The following is a 19,654-nucleotide window of genomic DNA, read 5'->3' on the forward strand; positions in this document are numbered from 1 at the left end:
CTATCAATGATTGTCCTGACTTTATAATGATGTTCAAGTCAGAATTTTTAAAAGAAGGTATAAATCCCCTGCTTGAATCATTTAGGGGTAATACATACATGTCTGCACAAGTTTACATATTTTGTGTAGCATGAGTCTCGCAGACTAGAGATCTGAATTAAGCTCCTGCCTCTCTGACAGTTAACTATATAGTTAGTTCATCTATCTGCGCCTCCATTCCCCCTACCACATCCATAAAACAGAGAGCTTACATCTTTCACAAGGTCCTTTGAGGAGCCGATTTTTTTTTTAATTTACTTATTGATTTTAGAAAAACGAGAGAAAGAAAAAGCGGGAAGAGCAAGAAACATTAACTCATAGTAGCTGCTTCTCGTATGTGCCTTGACCAGGCAAGCCCAGGGTTTCGACTGGCAACCTCAGAGTTTCAGGTTAATGCCTTATCAACTGTGCCACCATGGGTCAGGCTAGATAAATTCTTATTAACACAGAAAACACTCAGTAAGTGTTAGGCATTGCTATTTAAGCAAGAGAATAAAGCAGGAGAAAACAAATCTCACCTTTAATATTATTATTTACAATAAAGATGATGATGATAGCAGCTATAATAATTAACTAAACATTTATTACATGGCTGGCACTGTGCTAAATGACATTCAGTTCTCTCAGCAACCCTATCAGGTAGATATATTTTACTAAAAAATATGTGGCCGATACATGGCCTTGGGAGGGTTACTTCCCCTGTAACTATGAAGAGTGAAGCCAGGGTTTGAACCAGGTCTGTTTAAGTTTAAAACCCATGCTTTGAAACCACTATGCTCTCCAGCCTCATTCAACAAACACTTCAAAAACAAGCTTCAAATTAAAAGAACCAATTATCCTATTTCATAGAACCAGAGGCCTAAATTCAATTCTTGGCTTAATCACTTATCAGTTGTGACCTTGGGCAAGTCTCTTAACTTCTCTCTGTGTGTTCATCTATAAATACAGATAATGGCAGTATAACCCTCAAAGATTTTTTTAAAGGAATAAATGAGTTAATACATGCAAAATGCTTAGAAAAATACTCGATACATGGTAAGCATTCAGGAAATGTTTGCTATTGTATTATTACATATTATGTATGTCATTGTTATTATATTTCTCTATCTTCCTATGAAACTCAACAAATGTTTTAGAGCTACTGCTACATGGCACAATAGAAAATGAATGATACACAGTCTCCAGCCTAAACAGATTCGGCCAAGGGGTGACAGGCACATAGACATAATTCCGAGAGGATAAGCAGAACATACCGGTGAGAAATAGGATGCTCTGTTCTGACCAGCCACCTAGCGCCACTTACATTTGGTTTCTGCCTCCACTGGATTCCAAGGTTTCCAGTCACCATCACTTCATAGTAGAGAACATTTCCACTGTCATTCTGATTAAACCAATTCATCTCATTTTCTGATGAAATCAGTAACATGGAAGTCTCAAATATTTCAGCACCATAATGTTTCGTCAAAGTTTCCAAGGTAGCCAGGTATTTCACCTTCAGGTCGTGTGTGGACACGCTGCTGTCACAAATGGTCTTGTTGTTAAATTCCTTCAGGAAATCCTTGAAAACATTATTTATCCTCATCCTGGTAAGAAGATTCCTCTGTCTGATGGATTTATTCAATGTTTCCGGAATATATCGCTTGTAGCTAAAAGAAAGTAGAAAAATGTATCTTTTTCTCACAAAGAGGTTACCAGAGAATAGTTTAGAAACAAATCTAAGTCTATCACTTCCTTCCATGTGTTGCCAGGTGAGAAGGAAGGATCTGCTCCAAGATCATTAGATGGAGTGAGCATTGAGGGTCATGAGGAGGCGTAAGTCAACAGGGGCTGTGAGAGAAGAGAAAAGCACATGCTCCACAGACTGTACTAAAATGGGAATTCCTATATCATCAAATTTTAAGGGTCACACACATAGGCAGCAAAACAGACTGGTCCCTGTTTTTGCTTGCTAGTGTCACTATTCCTGTGCACATGCGTCCTTACACACATACTATTATTACTAAGATTCTGCATCAGATCGAAAGTGGCTGGAAAGATGTCAAGAGTGATTACAGGTGCTTTGTATGTTCTACCTGCATGTCTGTTTTATAACTTTTCTATAAATTATTTTTATTAGAAATGGAAAAAATACATAAAATCTAATTAAGTACAAAAGACTTAGGGGTCTGCCATCTGAAAATGTACCAACAAGGAAACTGAAAGATTATTATCCATCAGGGAGTTAAGGGGAAAGTATCTATGATCAACTGAATCTCAAACTGCTAGAACAGGAGCCAGTTTTAAAGAGAGTAAGAAGACCCACGAAAGAAAGAACAAGCCCACTAGGGCCAAACCAGTGGGAAGACAGCGTTGGCATGGGTAATCCCCGCTGCACGGACAGTTTCAAAACAGTGGAATTGTCAAGTAGGGAGTTCATCCCCAACAAATATAATTTTCTTAGGGTAATGTAATAGGGGGAGGGAGATCAAATAGAGTTGTTAGCCTTTTGAAAAAATAAAGAGGAGGTGCCCAGGGCAAAACCTACAGAAGACAAGGGAAAGTAGCAATATAGCATGTATCTAATCAGTTCCTGCTCGACTGAGCAGCAACTGGTGATCTGCTCCAGACTCTGTTCAAGGGCAGAGGAAGAACAGAGATACACGTAGCCTTGGAGGAGAAGATACTGCTGCCTCTCACAAATATTACAGCCATGTACAATTTCTTCTTCAAAGTGAGACTGTCTTCATTTACGACAATCACAATAGTTCATTTCCACTCATGGATGAGTGGAAATCACACAGACTATTCACAAAAATCGCAATTGATATTTCTTTCTTTTTCTTTAGATTGTATTTATTCATTTTTAGAGAGAGAGGAGAGAGGAAGGAGAAAGGAGGGAGAGAGGGAAAGAAGGGGGGAGCAGGAAGCATCAACTCCGTATGTGCCTTGACCCGGCAAGCTCAGGGTTTCGAACTGGTGACCTCAGTGTTCCAGGTCGATGATTTATCCACTGGAGCACTACAGGTCATGCCTGATATTTCTAATACAATTTCCTTAAGATAACAGTTGATCATCCTTCACATCAGAATTAACATCTCTCTAGGAAACTCTAGTTCAGGCTAGAGATGGTAGTAGCTATCTGCATAGCTATATTGAGAAGGATTTTAAGGTGGGTCCAGACAAACAGGAAAAAGTGCAGTGACAGATGGCAAGGCCTACTACCATGGGCAGAGAGAGTAGGGGAGGGCATGGGGCCACTGATTTGATTGGCATCCCTAGCCCAGAACATTCACCCTAGTACAAATTTCTTAAGTCATCAGCCAACACTTAAAATAAGAACACAATCAAAACTGTGCTACCTTTTATAGATACTCTAAAAAATAATATTTGTCCTCTGCAGAGAGGAAGGGTCAGCCAAAGGGGTTACACCGAGATGTTCGAGAACATGAAAAAATAACACCATAGGCATCATCAATTCTTGACCCAGAAGGTTTACCTGATGTCCTTGGGGAGCTCTGGCAACTGCATCTTCCTTGTCATGGCGTAGTGGGAGATGGCCAGCACGGCCATCCCCAGACACTCGTTCTCGATATCGTGCCCATCTTGCTCCGTCTTTGGGTCTCGGATGGGAGCCAGGCATTTGACCAAATCGTACTGTCCCTTTGGAGCAGAGGTGAGAAGAAATGAACCATTACATAAGTTTCAAGAGTCCACCCATGTTTCTGATCTTGAAAGGACAGTTCTCCATACAAGGAAGTGCCATCCAGAAAAGCAATCCCACAGTAAGACTATAACAAGATGGATAGTTTCTCTGACACCAAAGCTCTTTCTCAGCAGCTGGGTATGCAAGGGCTCAGGAGATGTTCTCCCTAGGTTAATGCATTCATTTAACAAAAATTCATTGAGCATATGCTAGTTCCTGGTGAACAGCACGAACATATGAAGCCCCTTCATGGGACTTAGCATATAAATGATGAAGAGTAGTGTGTACGAGGCCTGGCCTGCACTAGGACAAGGGCAAATGACAGGTGGCTGGGGTTTGATCATTCATTAATTCCACAAACATGAACGGAGCGATCCTTGTCTAGGAACTGGGTGGATGAGTGACAAGAGTAGCATACCCTATTCTGATGTAGCTTCAGAGAAAGGGAAAGGAATCCACATTCTCCATCGTTACCACATGCAAGTTTTTTCAACATCTGCTGTTCGAGTGTCTAGTAGTGAACTGCTATCATCAAAATAAACCGCCTCATTGATGGAGATGCATAGCATTCCAAGAGCCAATAAGGGCTTTAAGACAAAAAAAAAAAAAAAAAAGAAATAGCAGTATCCCCACCACCTGCCTTGTTCAGATGAAGACAATGTCAATGCCAGCTCCCCTTTATTAAACTCTAACCTCAGTGCTAGACACTGCGCTCCGTTAGTTTACTATTTTCATTTACTCTTCGCAACAGCCCTATGAGGTAGATGCTAACATATCATCTCTATCTAACAAATGAAAAATCTAAGCACCAGAGATTAAATAATTTCATTCATTCACTTGGTAATTATTGATTACCGAAACTCAATTATAGGCCAGATGTTATTCTAGGTACTAGGGATATAGCAGTAAACCAAACTATATACCTGACCTCATAGAGACTCCACTCTAAGAAGAAAAAACGATCAGTTAGAAATATAAAACATCAGGTAGTTACAAAAAACAAAGTCAAGTAGAAAGGTAGCATAGCATGGAGGTCAGGGACATAGTGAACGGTGGAGTAGGCCATCAAACCTCGATGTGATTCCAGGGCTGTGGGTCCCCAATACTGTGCTACAGCCATGCACAATTTTTACTAACTTAACACATACAGCGCTCTGAGGCCTGGGACCTTTTCAGCCTTTCTCTAGCTTGAACAGAGGTCGACATAATGTCTAGGGTGGGGTTCCTACATAAGTAAGCCACTCACTTTCCCTGAGGGAACTTTACTCTACTGGTTTTTTGATGGAGGATTCTCACCACTGCAGTTCCCCTTCTTTCCAAGATAGGACTTCTCTTTCTCTCAGGTAAGGACACAGACCGCTTCCACAAACTACTGAGGACCAACAACAATCACTTCTGCCAGCAATGTGTGAATAACAGAACGAAAGCCAAAACTATCTTGTTTGGCTGTGATTTTCTGTAAACATCACTGTAATCCTCAAGTAATTCACTCTTAAAGCTCTGAAAGGTCAGACTCTAGTGCGATACGTAACTGCTCATGTACGGCACACTCTCCCTTTCCTTTCCTCTCACAAGAAAGGTAGAAGAGGAACCCTCAGATATGAATATATAAAACAGGGAGGGTGAATTTAGAAAGGCCAATCTGCAAATGGCCAGCGCACTCCTGTTGTAGGCCTGGGATGGGGACAGTGTGAGCTCAGAACTACAGCTGTACAATGGAATACAACTGTGACACAAAATCCCCTGTGTAAAAGTCTATCTGAAGGAAATAACAGAACACTACACATAAACATGTATGTATGAGGTTGCTCACATAGTCAATAACAGTGACAACACAAGGAAAACTTTAGAAAAACCAAAACTGTCCAGAAACAGGAGATCAGTTAAATAAATAATGGCTTTCCCTCTGGATTCCTCCTCATATTCAACCTGAAATCTCCACGTGTGTGTGTCACAGGCATCTCCAAAAGAAGACACCTAATTCCCACAACTTCTCTAACCTCTTCCTCTCCATCTTCCCATTACCTATCAAACACTGCCCAAAACAGAAATCTCAAATCATCTTTGATTCTTCAAGTTCCCTCACCTTCCACATCCAACCCATCAGCAAAACATTTTAATTCAATCTCCAAAATTCATCACAGACCCACTTCTCTCCAACCCGACTGTTACTACTAAAGCCAAACCAGCACTTTCCCCGCCTGGACCAACTACAGCACATTCTTCACTCAAGTGTACTCTTGACTGCATCACAATCCACTTTCCATACACCAAGAAGAATCATTACTGACCTCAAAGTAAAACCGAACCCTCCAAACAGCAGGGTGGGTGGAAAGAGCCCCTTGCCAGCCTGTACGAGGCTCTGCGGATCTGCCCCAAGCCGCCTCACTGTCTCACTCCTCATCACCCTCCTGTCCTTCTCTAGCGCTCTGACTGTGCTCTCAAGGCCTTACCTGCCTCAGGGCCTTCCCACATTCTGTTCCCTCTTTAGCAGATGTTTTCAACAGGACAGTTTGCCTCTGGGGGGGATATGGGGCAATGTCTGGAGACATTTTTGATTGTCACAGCTGGGAGGATGGAGCTACTGGCATCTCATGAGTAGAGGCCAGGATGTGGGCAAATATCCCACAAAACAGAGTACAGTCTCTCACAATGAAAAAAAATTTTTAATTTTTAAAAAACTGATTTTAGGGAGAGAGGAAATGAGAGAGAGAGAAACATCAATCTGTTCGCGTATGTGCTCTGACCAGGGATCGAACCAGCAACCTCTGCGCACCAGGACAATGCTCTAACCAACTGAACTATCGGCCAGGGCCACAGTGAAAAATTATCCAGCCCAAAATGTCAGTAGTGCTGCTGCTGAAAAGCTTTGCTCTACATAGAAATACTTTCCCCATTCATCCCTTAGAATCGCAAACTCTATTCTTCAAGATCTGGTAGAAAGGTCACCTCCTTAGACAGGTCTTTTCACTATTTTAGTTTGGTCTTCCTAAGCACACCCTAGCCTGTACTCTCTGTCACAGAAGCTTTTTCCTTAATAGTATGTTTCACCATTTCTCGTGTATTATCTATGTATCATTTTATTTGCTTGTTTTTTTGTTTTCCCAATTTGATTGTACAGCTGTGTCTTGTTCACCTCATCTGCAGTGTCTCAGCAAAGTGCACAGACACTTGGTAAATATGTGTTAAATGAACAGATTATTATGAAGTCATTAAGATGACAAAGATCCATATTTTTTTTTTTTTTTTCTGAAGCTGGAAACGGGGAGAGACAGCCAGACAGACTCCCACATGCGCCCGACCAGGATCCACCCAGCACGCCCACCAGGGGCGAAGCTCTGCCCACCAGGGGGCGATGCGCTGCCCCTCTGGGGCGTCGCTCTGCTGCAACTAGAGCCACTCTAGCGCCTGGGGCAGAGGCCAAGGAGCCATCCCCAGCACCCGGGCCATCTTTGCTCCAAAGGAGCCTTTGCTGCGGGAGGGGAAGAGAGAGACAGAGAGGAAGGAGGGGGTGGGGGTGGAGAAGCAAATGGGCACTTCTCCTATGTGCCCTGGCCGGGAATCGAACCCGGGGCCCCCGCATGCCAGGCCAACGCTCTACCGCTGAGCCAACCGGCCAGGGCCCAAAGATCCATATTTTAAACTGATACCTGAAGGACCATCGACAGACAAATAAAAAAGTAATTTTTAAAATGATATGAACAGCCCCTGGCTGGATGGCTCAGCAGTAGATCACTGACCCAGCAATGTGGAAGTCCTGGGTTCGATTTCCGGTCAGGATACACAGGAGAGGCAACTATCTGCTTCTCCCTCATCTCCCTCTCCCCCTTTCCTATCTCTTTCTTCCCCTCCTGCAGCCATGGATTGATTGATTCTTGCACATCAGCCCTGGGCACTGAGGATGGCTCCCTCGACCCTCCGCCTCAGGTGCTAAAAATAGCTCGATTGCTAGCAGCCCCAGATGGGCAGAGCATTGGCCCCAGATGGGGGTTGCCAGGTGGATCCTGGTCAGGGTACAAGCGGGAACCTGTCTCTGGATCTCCCCTACTTTCACTAAAAAGATATAAAAAAAAGAACAGCAAGATGTTTTCAAAAGCTATTAATACATAGTGCACAATATATATTTGTACAGTAAAATCAGAAAGCACATAAACAATAAAGGTTATATACATACATGTTTTTATATATATATGCATGCTATCTCAAAGTAGTATAATTTAGATGATTCCAGCTTCTTTTCTGGCTTTCTTCTTTCTTTCTAAAATTTATTTATTGAATGATTTTAGAGGGAGAGGAAAGGAGACAGAAAGAGAGAGAGAAACCAATTTGCTGTTTCACTTATTTATGCATTCATTGTTGATTCTTGTACATGCCCTGACCAAGAATTGAATCCTTAACCTTGCTATATCAGGATAACACTCGAACCAGCTGACGTACCTACCCAGCCAGGGCTCTTCTAGCTTTTTTCTAGAGTCTAATCTCTCTACCACTACTGTGACTCGGAGTGGCCATGCCCTTCCTCCCCAGACGTTTCTGTGACTGCTGACAAGCATCTTCGTTAGCCCCACTGAACTACACCTTCCCTCGTTCACAGCTGCCCTCTGCTCTCTCCAGGGAAGGCACTGCAGACGAGGAGTAAAATGGTAGGAGGTGACGGGGGAAAGATAGAAACCGAGAAGTGAAGCCTGAAAAATCCACAAGTGGGATAAACGGCCCCTGGAACATCGAATTGCTCACCTGGGGCAAGTCCAGGGGTGGTGAGAACTGTCCACAGGAGAGGCCATGAAGCATCCTAGCTACACTCACTTCAGCTGCACCAGGGAATCAACCTTACAATGTCTCCCTACCCGTCCCATGAACTCCAGGCTCTCCTGGCCCCACACTTCTTACCTGAGCAAACAGATACTCCAGGGAGCTGGCGTCGAGGAGAGGAGTTGCATCTGGAACTTTTTTTTTCTCATAGCCATTTTTCTGCTTCTTTGGAGAATGTCGCCATACCGACTGCTCGTTATCATTTGTTCCGTGCCAGTTGGTAAAATAGAACCTGGAACACAGGAAAACAATGTCAACTGTGAGAACAGGGACCTTGCCATGTGTGGAGGGGTGGCCTGGTCTCCCTGGAGTTTCAGTGTTCAAGGCTAACCTTCCCTGAGAGTGAGCACACAGACCCCTCCCCAGTACCTCGCTGCTCAGGAGGGCCTCTCTCTTTTTGTTTCTCTGCTTGTACAACACTCCATGAAAAGCGTCCTGCCAGAACCTCGTCTATGACTCGGAGATGAAGTGACTCCTTGAGATCACACAGACGGCTCCTGTAACTTGTCCCTCTGTCTTCCCAAACAGACAGAACACTGTGGACTGAGATAGATGCAAGCCCGGCCACTCCCTTTACCGTTAGTAATGCCATCCTACCGTTAGTAATGCCGTGAGTCCAAGACATTGTATTCACGTGTTTACATTTCTGAAATCTAGTTCCAGCACACAGCCCAGATGTACAGTTAATACTCAGACTGCTGTTATTAAACTAATGGTGTATCTCATGACAGAGTTTTAAAATAGGAGAAATAAATGAATGTTATTACAAGCACCAGTTTCTAGTGTTGTGAATTAAACAGGCACTTTATTTACAGTATGCTATTTAATCCTTACAGCAACTATACAAGACTATACAAGGTAGATTTCATTGTTTCTATTTTACAGATGAGGAAAACTGAGGCTCTAAAAGGCAAGGTGACCTAAGACTATAAGCCTATTTTCTTAACTGCTATTTTCCTCTCTGCCTGTAAGACAAACACAAGTTCTGGAATCGTGTGAAAGTGAATGAGCCAAGCTGAGCCGGGATCTCCAGGCTACAAACATAGCTAGTGCCCGAGTCTCTCCCCCTTGTCATGCCCATGTGCTAACAAAAAACAGCCAGGGCAAGGAGACACAACAAATAAAACTGCTACCCCCAAAAGAGCTGCCATGAAACTCAGACACCTGTCCCTGGGCTGTATCTGCACAGCCTCGGACGTGCCAGGCCCTGTGATGCAGAGGCTCTCAGGCACCCTTGAGGTTCCCTGTCTATGTACCCATACGGCAATCAGTCAAATTCAACAACAACAATAAAGTAACATATACAGGGGCTAAATAGGACTACCATGTGACTCTCATGGACCCCACACCGTTTTCCTTTCCTCCATAAAAAAATATTAAAGTGATATTTTACATCTGTGTCAGTATAAAGATGAATATAATTCATGCTGGATTATATTAATTTTTTTCCTGATTTTAAATGAAGTTAAAACATTTATGTGGGCCCCTAATTATACCATGAACCCTGGGCATTGTTTGCAATATCAGTAGGCATTGCTTAAAACATAGGTTGTCCCTGGATATCAGTGTCAGATAAGGTTGCCAAAGGGGTACCAAGGAGGGGGAAGCTGGCCTCTGCTGCCAGGGGAGATGGCAGAGAAGGGAGGAAAGGTTGGGGAAGGAAAGCTGGGACCAGAATAAATAAACACCAGCTATAGAGCCTGAACCATACGCAGCAGGCAAAGGAAAGACCTCAAGGCAAGCCGAAGACACCCCAGGGAAGAAATGAAAAGGCCAAGAGACAAGCAGATGCTATGGCAACAGGCTGGGCAACGCTGTGAGCTTTGTGTGGGCAGGGGCCCCACCTGTCTTGCTCACCAATGAATCCTTAGAGCCTGGCAGATAACAGGTGCATTATACATGCTTGTTGGATAAATAAGCAACAAATGAATGAACTAATTCAGGAAGTAGAAATTAACAGAGAGGAAAGAATGGATAAGGAAGTTATTTTAAAAGTAAAATCAACATTTTTAAATTGCCAGTGATTCTATACCTATAACTTATGAACATGACTATGGGTTTTGGTGTCTCTCGCTCAAATACAGAAAGTGCCATATATCCACAGAGCCCACACGCAGCATAAACCACAGCTGTAGGAATGTCCCTTCTCCCACCTACATGGCACGGAATCAGGCCCTGGAAACAAAGTCCTGAGTCTATCAGCTGATGATGAGGCTGAGCATTCATGCTGTTCCCAGGCCAAGGAGCCTGCTCTTCAAGGACAGAGTGAACAAGGCCCAGAGGACTTGGCTGGAATCTGTTCTCTAGGGCAGGCAGAAAGAAAGAGGTGAACCAGCTCTATTAGCTGGGCATACACAGGAAAATCTGACACTGGAGCAGAAAAACATGGACAAGGACATGACCAACTCCTCTGGCTGCTGAGGTAAATCCAAAATGGAGTGTTCTGAAAACTCAACACAAACAAACAATCCAATAAAAAAATGGGAAGAGGACATGAACAGACACTTCTCCCAGGAAGAAATACAAATGGCCAACAGATATATGAAAAGATGCTCATCTTCTTTAGTTATTAGAGAAATGCAAATCAAAACTGCAATGAGATATCACCTCACACCTGTTAGATTAGCTGTAATTTTTTTTTTTTTTTTGCATTTTTCTGAAGCTGGAAATGGGGAGAGACAGTCAGACAGACTCCCGCATACGCCCGACTGGGATCCACCCGGCACACCCACCAGGGGGCGATGCTCTGCCCACCAGGGGGCGTCGCTCTGCCGCGACCAGAGCCACTCTAGCGCCTGGGGCAGAGGCCAAGGAGCCATCCCCAGAGCCCAGGCCATCTTTGCTCCAATGGAGCCACGGCTGCGGGAGGGGAAGAGAGAGACAGAGAGGAAGGAGGGGGGGGGTGGAGAAGCAAATGGGCGCTTCTCCTATGTGCCCTGGCCAGGAATCGAACCCGGGTCCCCCGCACGCCAGGCCGACACTCTACCGCTGAGCCAACCGGCCAGGGCCAGATTAGCTATTATTAACAAGACAGGTAATAGCAAATGTTGGAGAGGCTGTGGAGAAAAAGGAACCCTCATTCACTGTTGGTGGGAATATAAAGTAGTACAACCATTATGGAAGAAAGTATGGTGGTTCCTCAAAAAACTGAAGATAGAACTACCTTATGACCCAGCAATCCCTCTACTGGGTATATACCCCAAAAACTCAGAAACATTGATACACATGCAGCCCCATGTTCACTGCAGCATGTTCACAGTGGCCAGGACATAGAAACAACCAAAAAGCCCGTCAATAGATGACTGGATAAAGAAGATGTGGCACATATACACTATGGAATACTACTCAGCCATAAGAAATGATGACATCAGATCATTTACAGCAAAATGGTGGGATCTTGATAACATTATACGGAGTGAAATAAGTAAATCAGAAAAAACCAGGAACTAAATTATTCCATACATAGGTGGGACATAAAGGTGAGACTAAGAGACATTGATAAGAGTGTGGTGGTTACGGGGGGAGGGGGGAAAAGGAGAGGGAAAGGGGGAGGGGGAGGGGCACAAAGAAAACTAGATAGAAGGTGACAGAGGACAATCTGACTTTGGGTGATGGGTATACAACATAATTGAACGACAAGATAACCTGGACATGTTTTCTTTGAATATATGTATCCTGATTTATTGATGTCACCCCATTAAAAAAAATAAAATTATTAAAATTAAAAAAAATTTTTTAAAATGGAGTGTTCTGGTTATTCAACACAATAACTAGATAGAGATCTACTAGAAGTTCTTCTGGAGGCGGGGGAATAGGGGGTCTGCCCAGAAAGTGATAGGTAAAACTCTAAACAGGAGGATGAAAATAGTAGCTGAGAGCTTCTGTGTGCTCATCATGTGCCTGGCAATTCATTATACAAGGTTCAAAGCATGGCTCTGACAGATGGGCAGAGAGGACTGGTAAATTCTGTCGAATAATGCAGGAAGATGGTGGTGAGAGAATGAGTACTACATACGATATGGAAGGCTACCTAGGCCAAGGGGGAATGGCTCTCAAGGATAGAGGAAACTGAAAGAGTAGTACTGGCCTGACCTGTGGTGGCGCAGTGGATCAAGTGTCAACTTGGAACGCTGAGGTTGCCAGCTCGAAACCCTGGGCTTGCCTGGTCAAGGCACATATGGGAGTTGATGCTTCCTGCTCCTCCCCTCCTTCTCTCTCTCTCTCTCTCTCTCTCTCTCTCCGAAAATGAATAAAGTCTTTAAAAAAAGATAAGTACTAAACATAGATTTTCTCTGAACCATAGTCCTCTTCTACATCTGAGTCTCTGTGAGAAAGAGTCTGTGGACCTGGTAAAGCCAAGGGCCCAACACACTCCCTCTGGGCAGAATGCAATTTTCAGTCCCTCTGAACAAGGACATTCTTCAAGGCTGCTATCTGAGTCCTGTGGACCCAGCTTTGGCTTGGAAGCCTGTCGGTAAGATGTTCAGATAGAACAGGGGTCGGGAACCTATGGCTTGCGAGCCAGATGTGGCTCTTTTGATGGCTGCATCTGGCTCGCAGACAAATCTTTAATAAAAAAAATAATGTTAAAAATATAAAACATTCTCATATATTACAATCCATTCATTTCCTACCGCTCATGTTCATGGTTGCAGGTGGCTGGAGCCAATCACAGCTGTCCTCTGGGACAACACCAAATTTTTATTGGATAATGCGTAAAGTACACGGGTCGTTGTATGGTTCTCAAGGAATTACATTTTAAAATATGTGGCGTTCATAGCTTTCTCAGCCAAAAAGTTTCCCGACCCCTGAGACAGAAGGACAAGGAAATGAAAGATAATATGCAGCTCCTCCACTTCATTCAAGGTTGAAGGGAACCTAAAACACAAGGATGGGTCCCTAGGAACTGCCTACAGTCAGAGGCCGACAGCTTTCTACCTAATAAGGTGACAAAACCAAAAACATAAAACAAAACAAAAAACAAACATGAAAACAGTGACTGCCAAAATCAACATCTTCCTAATTTTATCCTAACAAGACAAAACTAGAATTACATTGAAGACAGAAATCCTATATCTCTTTTTTCATTTTTTTTTATAAAGGTGTTTATTTTTTTAATTTTTATTTATTTATTTATTCATTTTAGGGGGGAGAGAGAGAGAAAGAGAGAGAGAGAGAAGGGGGAGGACGAGGAAGCATCAACTCCCATATGTGCCTTGACCAGGCAAGCCAGGGTTTTGAACCTGCGGCCTCAGTGTTTCCAGGTTGATGCTTTATCCACTGCGCCACCACAGGTCAGGCTCATTTTTTTTTTTAACTGAGAGCCAGGGAGGCAGACAGATAGACTCCCGCATGTGCCCGAACTGGGGTCCACCTGGCAAGATCCCTACTGGGTGATGTTCTGCCCATCTGGGGCCACTGCTCCATTGCTCAGGCAACCAAGCTATTTTAGCTCCTGAGATGAGGCCATGGAGTCATCCTCAGCACCTGGGGTCAACTTGCTCAAACCATCCAAGCCATGGAAGAGAAAGAAGAGAGAGAGAGAAAGAGAAAAAAAAAAGGAAGGGGGAGGGTAGATAAGCAGATGGTCGCTTCTCCCATGTGCCCTGACCGGGAATCAAACCTGGGACTTCCACACACCAAGTCGACACTCTAACACTGAGCCAACTGGTCAAGGTCACAACTGTACATCTTTTTAAAAATTAATTACAGGCCCTGGCCGGTTGGCTCAGTGGTAGAGCGTCGGCCTGGTGTGCAGAAGTCCTGGGTTCGATTCCCAGCCAGGGCACACAGGAGAGGCGCCCATCTGCTTCTCCACCCCTCCCTCTCTCCTTCCTCTCTGTCTCTCTCTTCCCCTCCCGCAGCCAAGGCTCCATTGGAGCAAAGATTGCCCGGGCGCTGGGGATGGCTCCATGGCCTCTGCCTCATGCGCTAGACTGGCTCTGGTCGCGACAGAGCGACACCCCAGATGGGCAGAGTATCGCCCCCTGGTGAGTGTGCCGGGTGGATCCCGGTCGGGTGCATGCGGGAGTCTGTCTGACTGCCTCCCCGTTTCCAGCTTCAGAAGAATATAAAAAGAAAAAAAAATTAATTACAAATATGTTCATCAAATTTGGGCAAAACACTAATTCCTAATATAACATGATATTGAAAAAAAAATGAGCAACATAAGTAAATATAGTATGACAGCTACTGAGATTACTTTTCAGAATGACATGGAGGAATCAAATAATGCAGGAAGGAAGGAAGAGAGATCTATCAATCAGAGATGTGCCTTCCTTGCAAGTTGTTGAGAAAATTATATTTCAGATAACTGCATATTCTAAGCTCATATACAGATGTTTTATAAAATAAATTCTCTTCAGGTTTTCTATAGAACTTTACTAATGGAAAATGAAATTCATTTAGATGAAAAAAAATTTTCTTAAAAAAGAATAAAGAATATGCTTGTCTTATATTAAGATATATAACAATAACCATAAAAAGTATTATCTAAAAACAGAAAACTATAATTGAAGTACAAAATTATTTCCCAAAATAGAGCTGAGATTCCACAGAAATAGTCACCACCAATTATTTTCGTATTACACCATCTTCAGTGGTAAGATTTTGAGGTTTCAAAATTTTTGTAGTTTGTTGTAATGCAAATGTTTTAGCTTAAGGTGGGATCTTTTTTCCCTAAGTTCAAAGAGCTTGTGGTAACAAAGCAATATCTTGTTGAAGGGCAATGTCAGGTACAAAGTCAAAGTGCCGAAAGTGAAACAGCCGTGCACTTCCTGGTAGCTAACAGATTAATCGGGGAGCAGGCAAAGAGAGCTTTAACAGCGAGGCATTCATACAACCAACAAAACAAATGTCTCCAAGAAGAATTCTGTGCTAATGAGATAATTTACTAGTTGTGTGACTTTGGGAAACTCACTTCTCTTGTTTGGACACCAGTTTCTCCCCTAAAAAGCTGGAAGAGTTGAATTAGGTGAACACAGGTCTCTTCCAAGTTCAAATTTTACCATTCTAGAATTCAAGCCAAGTAGAGAAACCTAGAGGGAAAGAACTCAATAACATGCCCCCTTCCTGGACTGGAGCTGCAAGTACACATTTAAAAACTGGATCAGATAGCCAACCCCCAGGCCACAGAAAATAAGATTACACTTTGAAAAACAAATCCAAATATAGTTGGAAGGCTGGGCAGGATGGGGTGAATGTTTCCTTAAATCTGGGGCATGAAATCTCACCTAGCATATTCCTCCCCCCCTAAGGTGAAAGCTTGGGTAAGTATAAAAAGAAGAGAAAAAGTCAGCCCCAGGATGATTATCAAAGAAGAGTAAATCTTGTTCAGCATCCGTTGAGAAAAATATCCAGGCCATTCTGGAATGGTAACATCTCTAGACTTCCCAAAGGAAATTGCAGCTAAGAAACTGTGGAGAACCTCTGAGATCCCCAAGGGCTTTTCCAGCAGTCCCTACATCCTATCAGCACCTGAGCTAACCTACTGATTTAATCATATCTATGTTAGTTAAGGTCCTTTTCAAAAAGTATCCCTCCTATTTACAAGCTCCTTTGTTAAATACACTTGTTAACTTGTGCTTAATTACTGTCTAACAACCATAATCTCAAGTCTAGGTGCAGAACAAATATACTTACAAGCTAAAGAGACTAAAGCTATGAAGTAATAACTGTCTATACTACCTCGAGAGACTATGTGACATTTAACAAGGTCTACAACCTGAGAGAAAAGGCAGGCATCCATCAGAAGAAAAACTACAGCTACACTAGACAAAAACCCTCGGGGAGTGAATCCAAACATCCACTCTGAGAGCAAGGCTCACTTAGAATTGCCAGGATACCACTTCAAGCAGTGTTTCTCAAGCTCTTGAGCTACAACTTTAGTAAGAAATATATTTTAACACATGATGACCTAGTATATACAAATGTATTATATATCTGAAACAAAGGTTTCAAAAACAACACTTAGGATATGTATATATACTGATTATTATCTGTTCTTGCCTGTTTGGTTTTTTAAAAAAATTCTGGTCACACTCACTAAATTAAATTCATAACTATGACTCACCATTTGAAAAATTCTTCTATAGGATACTAAGTCTATTTAAAATACCCTGTGCAGCCCTGGCCGGTTGGCTCAGCAGTAGAGCGTCGGCCTGGTGTGCAGGGGACCCGGGTTCGATTCCCGGCCAGGGCACATGGGAGAAGCGCCCATTTGCTTCTCCACCCCCCCCCCCTCCTTCCTCTCTGTCTCTCTCTTCCCCTCCCGCAGTCAAGGCTCCATTGGAGCAAAGACGGCCCGGGCGCTGGGGATGGCTCCTTGGCCTCTGCCCCAGGCGCTAGAGTGGCTCTGGTTGCGGCAGAGCGACATCCCGGAGGGGCAGAGCATCGCCCCCTGGTGGGCAGAGCATCGCCCCTGGTGGGCGTGCAGGGTGGATCCCGGTCGGGCGCATGCGGGAATCTGTCTGACTGTCTCTCCCCGTTTCCAGCTTCAGAAAAAATACAAATAAATAAATAAATAAATAAATAAAAATAAAATACCCTGTGCATAACAATGATTTCTTTTCTATACTGTGGCAGAGGAAGGTGATCAAATATACCTTGAATTGTATTCCAAATACTGAAAAAGTCCTTTCTCAGACCAGGCAAATACAAAGCTTACAAATTACAAAAAGGACTGCAATATTTCTTGATGAATGACTCAGGGCTCCAGGCCACACACCGTTCCTCCCTGCATGAGGAAGCCAGTAGGCACCCATACCTCATCCGGTAGTGGAGTCGGAGCAATGTCTTGTCGTCGACAGTGATGGTGCGATTGGGAGCATACCAGAGCTTGGTGCTCTCATCATACAGAGCAAAGAGGTTGTGACACAGAGGAGAGATACCTGGAAAAAAGTAAAGAACATACTGAAAAATTTAAGATAGATACATTTGGCTATCTGTTTCCAATGCATAACATAGAAAAGACAGGAAATTTTCTCATCCAAAAAGAATCTTGATCACATTCATTTCCTCTTAGAGGCAAATAAGACTTTCATATATGTTGAATCCAGCAGTTTTAATCAAAATAATTAATAACCATTGCTCCCCACGAATACGCACTATAGCTCCTGGCAAACCAGACATAGTCTTACCAAATCCTGCTTTAAAAAAGCAGGTTCACAGACCCCACCTGATGTTCACCTTGTTAATCATAGTAAAACATTCTTGGAGTTTGAGAAGTCCTCAATCTGTCTCCTACAGAAAATGATTAAACAATTCTAACATACTGTGATTATACATTAAACATGCAAAGAAGTTCCTGGCAGTAGCACATGAAAATATGTGTTAGAAGAAATAACTAAAGTGATTTTTGTCAGTGATTAAAATCTATTACCATTCATAATAAATATAGTTACATACTCCACAGAGTTATCATAAATATTTTTTACTAGTAGTCAATGAAGATATATGCTTAACAAAGGCAGTCCAATAAGCTCCCTTGTCTATGCATTCCACCAACTGCTTCCTTCAATACAAGAAGGATCGAAAAGAGAGACCATGAAGCCAGGCAGGCACCTTTTCACTCACTCCTGAGCCCATGATTAAAATTACACAGGCCTGTATTCTAAAAGCAGGTGGGGAAGGGAGGAAAATGACTGCCAATAATCAACAGTGACTGACATTTTCAGGTGTGGACAGGCCTCAAACTAAGATACAGTGAACTTAACCAAAAATAATGTGAGAATAGGAGATAACTGCCCCAATAATGTGAGAATATAAGATAATTAGCCCTTGTTTCCCCAATCAGACATCTGAAGTGAGATAGACATCCATGGGGACTCTCTCCAACAAACATGCTGAGTTAAGTTAAAAACTGCTCCAACATCTCAATGCCTCTGCAGAGCACCTCATCTCAACTTCTGCCCCTCAAGCTACTGTGGGGAGGAGGGGTGCTACTCCTTCAGAAGTTATACTCCTCCTTGCACAAGAGAAGATGGAGCTAAACTTCAAACAGCATTTTCTTGCAAACAAGAGCAAATGGCTTTTGGATCCAGTATTATTATTATGACTATGTTTCAAGTATAACATAGTTGTTCATTCATAAAATGGTTTTGTGGACTGACCTGGAAACTTAGCCTTTCTTTATATATATCCATATTTGAATGTCTATTGACACATATTTAAAGCATAATTTATTTATAATCATGGATTTGTCTGTAATTCTATCAGAGGTCTGATTCTAATAATATTAGTAATTATAAATAGGAAGATCAAAGATATCTTTTGATATAGAAGTATGGAATAATAATAGCAATACTTACATTTACTGAGGGTTAAGTGTCAGGCATCAGGCTAAGACACTCTACATTTATTATCTTTAAATCCTCCTAACACCTAAAGAGGTATTAATTTTTGCCATTTTACAAATTAAAAACCTGTGGCCTCCTGAGATTCAGTCTGATTCAAGTTTACAAAGCTAGTATAATGCATAGTTGAGATTTGAACCAAGATAGAACTACGAAGGAGCTGAAATAATAGCTAAAAATACAAACGTGTCACATGATAATAAAAAAATATGGAAGCAAACAATATTGCCCACCAAACATCATTTACTATAATAATGAGAGCCACAAGACTATGTGGCATCCTGTATTTATGCATTTTAAAAATTACTATTTTTTGAAAAGATGCTCATCTTCACTAGCTATTTGAGAAATGCAAATCAAAACTACAATGAGATACCACCTCAAACCTGTTCAATTGGCTATTATCAACAAGACAGGTAATAGTAACAAGTGTTGGAGAGGCTGGGGAGAAAAAGGAACCCTCATTCATTGCTGGCAGAAATGTAAAATAGTACAACCATTATGGAAGAAAGTATGGTGGTTCGTCAAAAAATTAAGAATAGAACTACCATATAACCCAGCAATCCCTCTACTGGGTATCTACCCCCAAAACTCAAAAACATTGGTATTAGAGACACATGCATCCCCATGTTCACTGGAGCATTATTTACAGTGGCCAAGACATGGAAACAACCAAAGTGTGCCTTGATAGAAGACTGGATAAAGAAGATGTGGTACATACATACAATGGAATACTACTCAGCCATAAGAAATGATGATATAGTGACAT

At 42.6% G+C, this 19,654-nt stretch overlaps 1 protein-coding gene across 4 annotated transcripts in view; it reads right to left on the minus strand.

Moving 5' to 3' along the window:
• JAK1 (Janus kinase 1) overlaps positions 1 to 19,654 on the minus strand; it is a 157,265-nt gene that overhangs the window by 33,783 nt on the left and 103,828 nt on the right. For all 4 annotated transcript variants that reach the window (XM_066376478.1, XM_066376474.1, XM_066376476.1 and 1 more), the window contains 4 exons: positions 17,298 to 17,421; positions 8,612 to 8,765; positions 3,515 to 3,678; positions 1,343 to 1,685 (listed from right to left, as the gene is read on the minus strand). In XM_066376478.1, coding sequence (XP_066232575.1) covers positions 1,343 to 1,685; positions 3,515 to 3,678; positions 8,612 to 8,765; positions 17,298 to 17,421 — 785 coding nt within the window. The remainder of the gene's footprint in view (positions 1 to 1,342; positions 1,686 to 3,514; positions 3,679 to 8,611; positions 8,766 to 17,297; positions 17,422 to 19,654) is intronic.

Source organism: Saccopteryx leptura, chromosome 3 (assembly GCF_036850995.1).
Source record: "Saccopteryx leptura isolate mSacLep1 chromosome 3, mSacLep1_pri_phased_curated, whole genome shotgun sequence".
Classification (NCBI taxonomy): Eukaryota; Metazoa; Chordata; class Mammalia; order Chiroptera; family Emballonuridae; genus Saccopteryx; species Saccopteryx leptura.